This window comes from Panthera leo, chromosome D1 (genome assembly GCF_018350215.1).
Source record: "Panthera leo isolate Ple1 chromosome D1, P.leo_Ple1_pat1.1, whole genome shotgun sequence".
NCBI lineage: Eukaryota > Metazoa > Chordata > Mammalia > Carnivora > Felidae > Panthera > Panthera leo.
In genome coordinates, this window is record NC_056688.1 from 788,156 (window position 1) to 802,352 (window position 14,197).

A 14,197-nucleotide genomic window follows, 5' to 3' on the forward strand; every position below is an offset into this window, starting at 1 on the left:
TGCTGTAAACAACCATAATTCTGAATAAAGTATCTGAAACAGCTGTGTCTAGACATTAACCAACAGGCACTATCAGCTGTGATCTCAAAAACAGGTGAACAAATGAGAGGAGCCCTATACTCACTTAGGCTTTTTATCTGGACATATTCTCTGGACGAGCCTCAAAAAAATCCACAGCTAACCCACTCTCTGTCTCTTAAAGACTAAAATCTAGTCAGACAACATAAGGTCCATGATGTCCAATATTCCATCAAAACTTACCAGACACGTAAAAAAAAAAAAAAAAAAAAAATAGGGCCCATAACCAGGAGAGAAATTAGTCAGTATAATCAGTTACACAGAGGGCAGAGATGAAAGATTAACAGGCAGGGAATTTAAAACCGTTTTTGTAAATATTTTTAGGGAATTAAAGTAAAAATGATTCTGTTGGAAAAAGATATTTTTTAAAGAACCAAATAGACCTTCTAGATCTGAAAAATATTTGAAATGAAAATTTCACTGGGTGGACTTAACAGTGCAAGCATTACAGACAAAAAAAAAAAAAAAAAAAAATCAGTGGCCTTGAATACATGGCAGTAGAAATGATCCATATCGAAGCATTGTAAGAAAAAAGACGGGAAAAAAATGAACAGAATCTTGAGATGACATCAAGCAGTCTAACATACATTTAATTAAAATCCCAGAGTATTAAAACAAATAATGGCTGAAAATGTCTCAAAGTTGGCAAAACTGTAAATCCTCAGATCCAAATAGCTCAGCAAGCTCCCCAAAGGAGAAGTATGCACACGTGTACACACTCACACACACCCTGCAAAGGCGCATCAACATTCAGTGCAGCTACACAACACAGGGAATGTAGTCAGTGGTGTGATAGCTTTGTGTGGGGACTGGGGCGGCCACACTGGTGGTGAGCACGGCATCACATACAGATTTGTGGACTGTGTTGTACACCTGAAACTAATGTAACATTGTATGTGTCAACTGTACCCATTTAAAAAATTATTTTGAAAAATTTACCTAGAGAGAGAAAAAGATCCACCTACACATGTGGGTGAACAAAGACAAGACAGACCACATTAACTGTAGGACAGAAGGCAGCAAAGCATTTTTAAAGTTCTGAGAAAGAACAGAAAACTTCCAACCTAGAATCCCATATCCAGCTAACAATATCCTTCTAGAACAAAGGCAAAATAGGCATCTTAAACAAGCTGAACACCACTGTGCTATACCAGCATCTGAGCTAGAAGAAATGCCACTGGAAGTTTTTCAGGCAGAAGGAAAATGATACCAGATGAGAACTCAGTTCTGTAGTGACAGCAGATTAATGGTGGGTAGTGGTGGACAGGTACGGACTTTCACTGTTAGATATGGTGGGTCTGGGTGAATAGTTCGTCAAAATCCATCAAACTATATACATTTAAAATGCATTTAGTAGATAAGTTTACCTCAATAAGGTTGATTTTAAAACTAAAACACAAAAATACTGAAAGACAACAATAAATTAGTACAGTTACATCAGTAACTTACAAGCAGAAGTTGAAGCTGATCATAGGTTTCATTTCTTAGGTATGAGAAAAAATCTGGGGGAAAAAAGTAGTTTAGTGAAATCAGAAATCACTAAACTTCTTTCCAGGTGCTTTGGGATATGAGGCCATCAGAGACCTATGACAACAGAAATCTTAGAGCCATGAATATCACACATACATCTAGAAAGACCCTCAAACCCAGATTTCTACATCTTATTACATGTAAACTCAAAGGAAGCCCTCCTGGGTTTCCTTATCATTATCTATTAAAACAGCTCATCTGCAGAAACAGGCAGTGAAGGACCTAAGCTCTGTTTTGTTCTCCCGATTAGGCTAGTGACCGACCATCGCTTTAAAAAGACCCCATAGTCCTGAAGGATGTGAGAAGTAGGTGGTAAACGCTAGGAATATCAAACTCTCATGAATCTTTTTCAAAACTTACTTCATGATAATATATCAATAAGCATCAACTATACAAACTAAAATATTTTTATTCTGTATTCAGTTTCCTGGGTTTCTTCATTTATTTAATGGGCTAGAAAAATAGTATATTTTTGTTTAGGATCAGAATATTTAAATTTTCTAAAATTCATGAAAAATCTTTGAGGACAATAATTTCCTTTTGAGTCCATTTAACTTTTTGACTAGGATTTATAATCTAAAATCCTCTTGAATATATTTATTGATATGTGATACAGATCAGTACATTCTAGGTATATGTGAGAAATTAGAAATATCTTTAAACATATACCATACTTTGAAGTAATCATGAAATTTATTAAAGACTGATAAGTTCCATTAAATTCCATTGAAATAGTGATGAGAATGTCTATGAAATTCATAGAAATTATTACTGTTTTAAGTCTCAGAAAAGGAGTCAATAAAATCCAGAATTCTCAATTCTACATCCACATTAGAATTACCTGGGGAACTTTAAAACAAAAATACCAATACATGAGCCCCATACCAGTCTTAAAGCAGCAGGACCCAGGCCTAGTTATTTCTACGAAGCTCCTTATGTGATTGCACTATGCAGCCGGAGTGGAGAACTCGACTGTATAGGCCACAAGATTAACTGTTCTACAAAGATGTAGCCCTACCTACAGGAAGCTCACGTTAGGGTCACAGAACTTTAGGGATCTCATGCAAATCCAGTGAAGGTTTCAGGGGAAAAAATACCATTTGTAAATAACTGTTTTTCAGAATTTTCAGTTGCTGTTATGAAACTTTCAAGAAACGCACTACTCCAAATGGAATAGCAATAGCAAAATTATTTTCTAAGCTAGAACTGTGACTAGAATAATTAGGTAGTTAGTTCAGGAGTAGAAATTAAAGCAAACACACTTTATCGTAAGTCTTTGTTGGCTCCCTCTTTTTCACTCTGAGGACTACTCCAGGGATATAGACTATTTATATACTTACAGTGTCTGTAGTCATTATTTTATATGCCAAGGACAATAGGTCTAAGTAACAGTGGGGTGTTGAATCATTAATTTTGGCATTTGAAAAGTTCTAAGCTATGGAACAATGGGTTTTTTTTTCTTTCAGAAATTTTGTGATGAAGTTAATCAAATAACAAACTCTGAAACCCTCTCAAGTATAGACAGTCTCGAGGCTGGGGAACATGAAGAGATATATTTAACAATTAACAAGGAGCTTTCCGCATCAAACCAGCAAAATTCTGTTTCTCTCAAATCAGTAAATCTACAATCAACAGATCTAAGCTGCTTTGATGAAGATAAACTGTCACTCTCTAAAACTCAACATATAAATAATTGGCTCATAAATGTACATGATCCAGATACTCGGACTGTCACTCCTTTCTCAGATATTTTAAGTAAACCTCATGTTCTATCTTCTCGTGAATGTTTTAACGGTACAGAACAAAATCCACCTGTGGAAAGAGTCGCAAATACTGCTAATAATTCAGTAACCTTTGTGTATAGTCCTCCCGTATGTGTACAAGATGGAAAAAACAAAGAGGTCTCCAAAACCAGCGCTGTGAGAACAACTCAATCCTCTTCTGGAGTGTTCGGAAGAGAGAGACCCTCTGTTACTGAGAGCCCGGCATTTAAGTTCAGCAGGTTCTCTAACCGCACCACTCCAGACTCCCTAACACAGGAAACGGCTGCATCTACAGAGCAAGGGAAAAATTCCGAATTAATACAGGAAAATAGAACTACTTCAGTTCCTACTTCATTTGTCCCCACAGCGACACCTTTGTTTTTGCCTAATACGCAATCAGCTAGGCCCCTACCAAACAGCAGCCTACATATAAAAGAAATCGACGCAGTGCAGTGTTCTGATAAGTTAGGAGAATTGAAAAATGTAACAGATGAGAAGATAAAATATTTTAATTGTAATAAGGAAGACTGGCCTTTATTTTCAGATGATTTTCAAGTTGCCTATATACCTCACAACTCTGATTCAAAAGACAGAAAACAAAAAATAGCGGAAACAACATCAGTGTCTAACGTAATCTCTAACTGTGACTTAGTCGGTCAGCACAAGAAAATGAAATACAACATTCATGAGAGAAACGGTGTAAGGTTTCTTAAAAGTATTTTAAAAAAAGAATCTAAATACGAACACGATTGTTTTAAGGCACTAGTTATAAACCGAAGCTTTAAGTTCGGAAATCAAAGAGCAGCAGCTATCAGAGATAGTATTGAATTAACAAAAGAAAAAGGTACAGAAATTCCAAAGACTATTAAAAAACTGAGGTGGTTTGATGAAACCGGAGATACAGAAAAAACTGCTGCGGATACTCATTCATTGAAGAAGAGAACAGAACTATCTCAACAGTGGTCTCAACCATTCCACGTTCAGACTAAAAGTGGTGCTGCCAGCAACATCATTAACGCTCCTGCCTGTCCTGTGAATTCTGCTGAGGGAACAAAGCCCACGGAGGGCTCTATCTCTGAAAAGGCCGCTGCTTTAGGAGAACCTGGGACAGACCGTGCGCCTCGGAGCTGTCTCATACCTTCAGGTTATGATGTTGCTAAACAAGCGTGGCCAGCCTCAGAAAAAGAGGAAAGCCAAGCCCCTACACCTAGTGGTAATTCTAAAGCTCAGAAAGCTCACCCACGAAGAGGTGGCGCAAAAGTCGTGAGGAGAACAAGATGTGCTCAAACCCAGGCACACTCTGCGTGTACCAGCAGAAAAGGCACTGTCGTTCGGCCACAGTCCACAAGCAAAGCCGACGCATTTTTACCAGCTCGGGGTAGACTGACTGTGCCTCATCCTCCCCCTAAGTCTCCGTCGCATATGAGGGGTGGTAAAGATACACAGGTGTCTCAGTGTCCATCAGTAACGCTTGAAAATTCTCAAAACGTCATGACACAAAACTATTTTAATTCACAACCTGTGCTTCCAACAGAACACAGGTTAAATGAATGGAATCAAGAAAGTAGTTTTCCGCCCTCAGATGTTTGCTCTGAATTAGCCACTACGATGCCTTCTCTGCCATACTGTTCTCCTGAGTGCCGAACTTTAGCAAAAATACATCTTTCAAATGGCATGCAAACGGTTGCCCAGCAAGGTGGGGTGTTTCACTGCACTCACAGATGTCCTGTTTATGAAGAAAGTCATCACACTGTGACTCTTAGAACTACTAAAGAAGAATCTGTTCCCTTGTGGAAAAGACGAAATAATATCCTAGGTCAAAATGAAAAGGCTGCTGGTAAGAAAAAACTTAGATATTTTTATAGATAAAGCGTTCAGCTTTTAAATTCATGTGAAATTTTTCTCACTGAGGTATGGCTGTGTACACCCTGTAGATATAATATTAAATAATAACTTAGCCTTATAAAAATAACTAATCTCATGAGGCACCTGGGTGGTTCAGTCGGTTAAGCATCTGACTTCAGCTCAGGTCATAATCTCACGGTCTGTGGGTTCAAGCCCCATGGCAGGCTCTGTGGTGACATCTCGGAGCCTGGAGCCTATTTCAGATTCTGTGTCTCCCTCTCTCTCTCTCTGCCCCTCCCCTACTCATGCTGTCTCTCTCAAAAATAAACATTTTTAAGAAAAATGTTTAAAAGTAAATACAAATTACTAATCTCCCTTAATATTCTATCCTTGTCTATCTAGCTGAAGCTTTTAAGAGAATGACCCAACCTTTGCTCAACTAAAATTAGAAACTTTTCCCAGCCTCCGTTTTTTTCTGTGACTTTTCTTGTTAGTTTAAAGGAGGGAAAACAAAGAACACGGTCCAATTTTTATCCCATATCTTTCTGTCATTACATTACCCCAGTATTATAGTCAAAATTTCTGTCAAAATAAGCACAGTGAAAAATATTTTTAATTAATTATTCTAAATAGGTAAATAAATGTGGTTGTGATACTTTCTTTCATTTTTCTTTAAAATGTTAAATTGAATAGTTACAAGCTAATCATAGGTGGCGTTTGACCTTCCCACTCCCTTTCCAAAAGAGCGGCTGCTCTACTTTTAGATGTCATGTATGCTGGGTTACATATGGGGGAATGATAGCATTCCTTTATACATTTTTGAAAATCAGTTCCCTATAAAATGCCATCACCCTTAGTAGCTGGTTAACTCCTGGTGAAGCTATTTTCCTCTGGAGGAATGGACTAGAAGCCCATAAATTTGCCTACCAGTAGTAATCAGTTGCCTATTGAGAAATAGATAAGACTTGGGAAAAAGTCAGAAAAGCAATTCTTTCCTTTTCCCAAAGGTATGACTAAATACTAAGATGATGTAAAGAGGGAGTCAGTTTAAATTTTAATATTCAAACTCTTCTATAATTAGACTGAGATTTTAAGGACAGAGGGCTTTTATTGTAATTCATTACATGGTGCTTGGTCATCACCCAAATTTTTCTTAAATTGATGGACACAAGTCATATCAGCTAAATGCAAAGACTCCAATCTAAAAATCTTCAGTAGTTATCTATAAAAACCTAAATTGTTTTTTTCATTTTATTTTCTTCTCATTAGGACAAGTGCCCTCCTTCATTCCCATCCCCTGTTGCCCCAACCCTCACCCTCACTTCCCCTCTGGTGACCCCCAGTGTGTTCTGTGTAGTTCAGAGTCTGGTTCTTGGCAAAAACCTACATTGTTTTAAGTTATTTTCCTCACTAAAGATTTTATTCTCTTTTTATCTAGTCATTATACAACGTGACTTTAGTTTTCACCCTACTTCTCCCCCCCAGAAAAGATGAAAGCTTTATATTTATTGGATTTTCTAAAGTAATGATAAATTAATTATAATGGTTACTTTTTTGAGTTCCTACTCTGTGCCAGTTATAGTGCTAAGTGTACACTTCATGCCTCATTTAAGCCTCACAATAAGCCTGATAAATAAGTATTTTTTAAAACCCCATTTTGCAAAAAGGAAATTGAATTGCCCAAGGTCAAAAGCTAATAAATACCAAAGTTAGCATTTCACTCCAAATACCTGTGGCTCCAAGTCCCGGGCATTTTGTACTAAAACTGTATAATAAATGTAGGTATTAAGCAAACATCATCTTTCAGAGCCTGAGCTGATCAGGAAAAATATAAGGAAACATAATTTCCCAACAACTTAAGCATGGAAGAGTAGCATATTAAAATGATGTTCTCATTCTCAGATGAATGAATATAATGTATGTTCATCTGGAGAAGCCAATATGTTTCTAACATTTAATCGTAGAGGTAGTTCTTCAGGGTAGTTGAGCAGGAACACTGGAAAATATAATGAATTTTAACAGTTTTAGTCCTGCTTTTTTTTTTTAATATTTTTTAATGTTTATTTATTTTTGACAGAGAGAGAGAGAGAGAGAGAGAGAGAGAGAGAGAGACAGAGTGTAAGAAGGTGAGGGGCAGAGAGAGAGGGAGACACAGAATCTGAAACAGGCTCCAGGCTGCGAACTGTCAGCACAGAGTCTGACGCGTAGCTTGAACCCACGAACCGTGAGATCATGACCTGAGCTGAAGTCAGACACTTAACCAACTGAGCCACCCAGGCACCCCATTTTTAGTCCTGCTTTTAATATTTCTTTTTAATTTTTCTTGACCTGGAGATCAAGTCACATGCCCTATTGACTGAGTCAGCCAGGTACTCCTTTTTAAAAAAATTTTTTATCAGGCAGGCCTGTTTTTAAAGAGATACAAATACTCAAACTGTTGTGTGTTTTTCGTATGTAATCATACTCAGAAAATCCAGTACTAACAATGCTAAATACGTGGTTTGTCCAAACTATCTAAATATTAAACATTTCAAGTGAACCCTTTACTGTATGGAATTAGCAAAATGACCCATACCTCACACCATACACACAATCCCAGATGGACTATAGATATAAATAAGGAAAGTGAAACAGGAAATAACGTAGGGAATATGTTTATGACTTTAGGGTGGGCAAAGATTTATGTGAACATAAAAAACACCATTAAGGGGAAGATTGACAAATTGTACGTTAAAATTACAAATTTTTTTCATCCAAAAGCACCGGTAAGATAATGGAAAGGTAAACCACAGAGAGATGTTGGCAGTGCCTAATACCAAGAAAGAGCTCATATCCAGAATATATGAAGAATTCTTATAGGTGATAAGAAAAAGACAACCCAACTGTATCAGTCAGGGTTCAACCAAAGAAGCAGGTCCAGTGAGATGTATTCACCTTTATTGCAAGGGAGTGGCTTCCATGAGTATGAGAGCTGGCAAGTTTGACATTTTTAGGGCAGGCCAAGAGGAAGGGCAAGCCAGAGCTCACAGGGATGCACTGAAAGTTGTGGTCCAAAGGCTGAACTTTGTATTCTCTCAAGGAAGCCTCAGTCCTGCTTTTTAAGACCTTTGAACTGATTGAATCAGACGCACACAGATTATCCAAGGTAATCCCCCTTACTTAAAGCAAATTGATTGACCTAAAACCATCTATAGAATACCTGCACAGCAACACCTACAATAGTATTTGACTGAACAATGGGACTGTAAACTAGGTGGTACATCAGAAAGACCAGCACACCCATTTTTTAAAACAAAATATTTAAATAAGATTTTCAGGGGCACCTGGGTGGCTTGGTTAAGCAGCTGACTCTTGATTTTGGCTCGGGTCGTGATCTTGTGGTTGTGAGATTGAGCCCTGTGCCAGGCTCAGTGCTGGGTGTGGAGCCTGCTTGGGATATTACGTCTCTCTCTCTCTCAAAATAATAATAATAATAATTAATAGTAATAATATTTTTTTCATATAGGAGGATAGCCAAAAGGTCAATAAACATGATAAGATCTCAGGCTCAGTCCTCAGGAAAATCCACATTAAAACAATTAGATACAACTACGTACAGCAGCATGGCTGAAATTAAAAAGATCCAATACTAAGTGTTGACAAAGATGTGACACACCTAGAAACTCTCATATCTGCTAAAGTTAAATTCAATTAACCTTGAACAACACAGATTTGAACTGCACCGGCCCACTTACAAGCGGATGTCTGCAGCACAGGATTGTAAATGTATTTTCTCTTATGATTTTCGTATCGTTTTCTTTTCTGTAGTTGACTTTACTGTGAGAATACAGCATATAATATGTATGACTTACAAGATACGTGTTCATCTAGTGTTTCTGTTATCAATGAGACTTCTTTGTTAGCAGTAGGCTCTTAGTTCAGTTGTGAGGGAGCCAAACATTGCAGAGTTTTGGCCACACAGAGGTCTGAGTTGTTCAAGGGTCAACTGTGATGGGCATGTCCTATAACCCCACAATTCCAGTCTGACAGAAAAAGACATGTCCACGAGCTGTATAGCCAGGACCTGAAATTACCTCAGAAGTCCTTTAACACTGATACAGAAAGAAAATGAAATCACATCACTCATTCCATGAAACACCACAATGAATGAAAATCGGGGAGCCACTGCTAGGAAACAGTAACATAGATGAGTCTCACGCCATAATACTGTGCAAAAGAAGCCAGTCACAAAAACACACATTCCATTTCTATCAGGTTTATATTCATCTTCTATCAAGAACAAGCAAATCTCTGGTGGGGGGGCGGTATGTGAAAACAGGGAAAGAGGGACGCTTTCTCAGTGCTGGTTTTACTTCTTTTTGATTCGGATGGCTGTGCAATCTGGGTGTTTATATGGGATCTGTATACCCACAATTTGTACACATTTCTACAAGCAGTTTTACTTGCATTTCTTCAAAAGCCAAATGATGTCAGCATATAAATCCTGTGAAATATGATTTCAAACAGGATGCATTTTTTTTTCCTTTTCCAGGTAGTATCAAGAATATCTTCAAAGAATAAGAAATGTGATTACTAAAAAGAACCAAAGATACAATTGAGTTTAACTCCTACATTTTATGGATAAGGACATTGATACACATTATAAGTGAAATTATAGCCTGAGATAACATAGCTAGATTAAAGCAGAGGCAGGATTTTGTATTACAGCCCTAGTGTTCTTACCTTACAGTACATCTAGTTTTCATGAGATCAGAAGTTTTTTTTTAATGTTTATTTATTTTTGAGACAGAGAGAAAGACAGAGTGCAAGTGGCGACGGGGCAGAGAGAGAGAGGAAAACAAAGAATCCAAAGTGGGCTCCAGGCTCTGAGCTGTCAGCACAGAGCCCGACACAGGGCTCAAACTCACAACCCGTAAGATCATGACCTAAGCCAAAGTCGGACACTTAACCAACTGAGCCACTCAGGCGCCCATGATGAGATCAGAAATTTTTTTTTTTAATGTTTATTTTTGAGAGAGAGAGACAGAGCGTGATCAGAGAGAGGGAGACACAGAATCCGAAGGAGGCTCCAGGCTCTGAGCTGTCAGCACAGTGCCTGATGTGGGGCTCGAACTCACAAAACATGAGATCATGACCTGAGCCGAAGTCGGATGCTCAACTGACAGCTACCCAGGCACCCTGAGATCAGAAATTTAATCAGAGACCCTGAAGCAAATTATTCTAGGTAAGGATTAGATAGTGTGCTGGTCACTATTCCAGGCACTTTACATATGGAGACAAATTTAATTCTCACAATAACTCTATGAGGTAAATAATATAACTTCCATTTTATAAAAGAGGAAACTGAGGCAGAGGGCTAATAACTTGTGTAAGGGACATTGCTAGGCTAAATGGCATAGTCAGGATTAAAATGGAGGCATTCTGTCTCTAGCATCTATGCTCTTAACTACTTAGCTATTGTGCTTGTTTAAAAAAAAACAAAAAAAAAACACAACTCAGGGGCCTGGGTGGCTCAGTCAGTTAAACTTTAGACTCTTAATTTGGGCTCAGGTCATGACCTCACAGTTCCTGGGTTCAAGCCCTGTGTCAGGCTCTGCACTGACAGCACGGAGCCTGCTTGGGATTCTCTTTCTCCCCCTATCTCCCATCCCTCCCTCCCTCCCTCCCTCTCTCTCTCTCTCTCTCTCTCTCTCGCTCTCTCTCTCTCAAAAAATAAATAAACTTTTAAAAAATAAATAAAATGCCTTAAAAGGCATAATTCTATGGAACTTTCAACTAACCTTATTGTGGTAATCATTTTGCAGTATATGTGTGTATGCAATCATCAAATTGTATGCCTTAAATTTACATAATTTATATATCAATGCCATGTCAATGAAGCTGGAAAATCAAAAACTAATTTTTATTGTATTTTTTACTTGAATTCCAGTATAGTTAACATACAGTGTTATGTTAGTTTCAAGTGTACTGTATAGTGATTCAGCCATTCCATACATTACTCAGTGTTAATCACGTTAAGTGCTGCTTCATTATTAGTGTATAGAAATGCAACAGACTTCTGCATATTAATTTTGTATCCCGTGGCCTTACAGAAATAATTTATCAGGATTAGTTTTTTGGTGGAGTCTTTATGACTTTCTATGTATATAATATGTCATCTGCAAATACTGAAAATACTACTCCTTCCTTACTGATTTGGATGCCTTTTATTTCTTTTTGTTGTCTAATTGCTGTGACTAGGGCTTCCAGTACTCTGTGGAAGGCTGTCCATTTTCCATCGCTTTTCTTGTACCTGACCTCAGGAAAATCTGGTTTTTGTCCTTGTGTATGATGTTGCTGTGGGTTGTTCATACATGGCCTTTATTAGTTTCTATCCTTTCTCTTGTTGATGGTGATGTATCACAGTGATTGATTTGCGAATATTGAACCACCCTTGCATCCTGGGAATAAATCCCACTCGATCCCGGTGAGTGATTTTTTTAATGTATTGTTGGATTCAGTTTGCTAATATTTTGTTGAGGAATTTCGAATCTGTGTTCATCAGAGATATTGGCTTATAGTTCTCTTTATTTTTTCAGTACCTTTCTCTGGTATTGGTTTCAGGGTAATGCTGGCCTCATAGAATGAATTTGGAAGTTTTCCTTCCTCTTCTATATTTTGGAATAGTTTGAGAAGAATAGTTATTAACTCTTCTTTAAATGTTTAGAAGAATTCACCTATGAAGCTATCTAGTCCAGCTATTTTGTTTGTTGGAAGTTTTCTGATTACTGATACCATTTCATTGCTGATAATGTGTCTGTTCAAACTTTCTATTTTTTCCTGCTTCAACTTTGGTAGGTTATATGTTTCTAGGAGTTTATCCTTTTCTTTTAGGTTGTCCAATTTATTGACATAATAATTTTTCATACCATTTTACAATCATTTGTATTTCTGTGGTTTCTGTAGTTATTTCTCCTTGTCCATTTCTGACTTTGGTTTATTTGAACCTTCTTTTCCTTTTTATTTATGAGCCTGGCTAGAAGTTTATCAATTTTATTGATTTTTTTCAAAGAACCAGATCCTGGCTTCATTGCTCTGTCCTATTGTTTTTATTGTTTATATGCCATTTATTTCTGCTCTAATCTTCATTATTTCCTTCTTTCTGCTGTTTGGGGGTTTTGTTTGTTCTTTTTCTAGCTCCTATAGGTGTAAGGTTAGGTTGTTTATTTGAGATTTTTCTCGCTTCTTTTTAAAATTTTTTTTTTTTTCAACGTTTTTTATTTATTTTTGGGACAGAGAGAGACAGAGCATGAATGGGGGAGGGGCAGAGAGAGAGGGAGACACAGAATCGGAAACAGGCTCCAGGCTCCGAGCCATCAGCCCAGAGCCTGACGCGGGGCTCGAACTCACGGACCGCGAGATCGTGACCTGGCTGAAGTCGGACGCTTAACCGACTGCGCCACCCAGGCGCCCCTAGATTTTTCTCGCTTCTTGAGGTAGGCCTGTACTACTATAAACTTCCCCCTTAAAACCACTTCTGCTGCATCCCAAAGATTTTAGATAGTTGTGTTTTCATTTTCATTGGTCTCCCTGTAATTTTTATTTCCTCTTTGATTTCTTGGTTCACCCATTCATTGTTTAGTATTTGTGTTCTTTCCAGAGTTCTTCTTCTGATTGATTTCTAATTTCCTAGGGTTGTGGTCAGAAAAGATACATGGTATGATTTCAGTCTTTTTTAATTTGTTGAGTCTTGTTTTATGGCCCAGTAGGTTATCTACACTGAGAACGTTCCATGTGGACTTGAAAAAAATGTGTATTCTGTTTTAGGATGAAATTTTCTGAATACACTGTTAAATTCATCTGATCCCATGTATCATTCAAAGCCACTGTTTCCTTGTGATTTTCTGTTTGGTGTAAGTGAGGTTTTAAAGTCCTATGATTATTGTATTACTATCGATTGGTTCCTTTATGTTTGTTATTAACTGTTTTATGTATTGGGGTGCTTCCATGTTGGATGCATACATATTTACAATTGTTATATCTTCTTGTTGGATTGTTTCCTTTATGATTATACAGTGTCATTCTTTGTCTCTTGTTACAACCTTTGTTTTAAAGTCCAGTTTGTCCATGTAAGTATTGCTACTCTCGGCTTTCTTTTTACTTTCATTTGTATGGTAAATGTCTTCCATCCCTTCACTTTCAATCCGCAGATGTCTTTAGGTCTGAAAGGAGTATCTTGCAGGCATATAGATATAGATATATCTAGCAGGCATATAGATGAGTCTTGTTTTTTGTGTTTTTTTTTTTTTTATCCACTCTGTCTCCCTGTTTATTTTGATTGGAGCATTTAGTCCATTTACACTCAAAGTAATTATTGATAGGTATGTAGTTACTGCCATTTTGTTAAGTTTTTTATGGGTTTTTTGCAGTTCTTCTGCGTTCCTTTCTTGCTGTCTTCACCCACAGTTTGCTGGCTTTTTTTAGCAATATACTTGGATTCCTTTCTCTTAATTCTTGGTGTATCTGTAACTGGTTTATAATTTATGGTTACCATTAGGTTCGTATCTAACAAATTCTGCATATAGCAGTCTATATTGAGTTGATTGTCACTTAAGTTTCAACCCATTTTTTTCACTCCTCTGCCCTCCACATTTTAGGTATATGGTGTCATACTTTACATCCTTTTATTTTATGAATCCCATGACTGATTTTTTACAGATATACTTATTTTTACTGCTTTTGTGCTTCCTATTTTATTTACTCCTACTTATGGTATTTCCTTTCTGTTCAAAGAGTCCCTGTAACATTTTCTTGTAGGGCTGGTTTCATGGTAATTAAGTCCTTTAACTTTTGTTTGTCTGGAAAACTCTTTATCTCTCCTTCTATTCTGAATGATAGCCTTCCTGGATAGAGTATTGTTGGTTGCAGGTTTTTCCTTTCAGCACTCTGAATATATCCTTTCACTCCTTTCTGGCCTGCCAAGTTTCTGCTGAAAAATCAGC

General features: G+C 37.4%; 1 protein-coding gene across 6 annotated transcripts in view; it reads left to right on the forward strand.

Annotated features, from left to right (window-relative positions):
- The window catches only part of CEP126 (centrosomal protein 126), a 104,303-nt gene that overhangs the window by 54,786 nt on the left and 35,320 nt on the right, over positions 1-14,197 (forward strand). For all 6 annotated transcript variants that reach the window (XR_006193386.1, XM_042903935.1, XM_042903934.1 and 3 more), the window contains one exon: positions 3,075-5,208. Coding sequence is in view for 5 of the 6 variants with exons in the window: in XM_042903935.1 (XP_042759869.1) it covers positions 3,075-5,208 (2,134 nt within the window). In the remaining variant the exon portion in view is untranslated. The remainder of the gene's footprint in view (positions 1-3,074; positions 5,209-14,197) is intronic.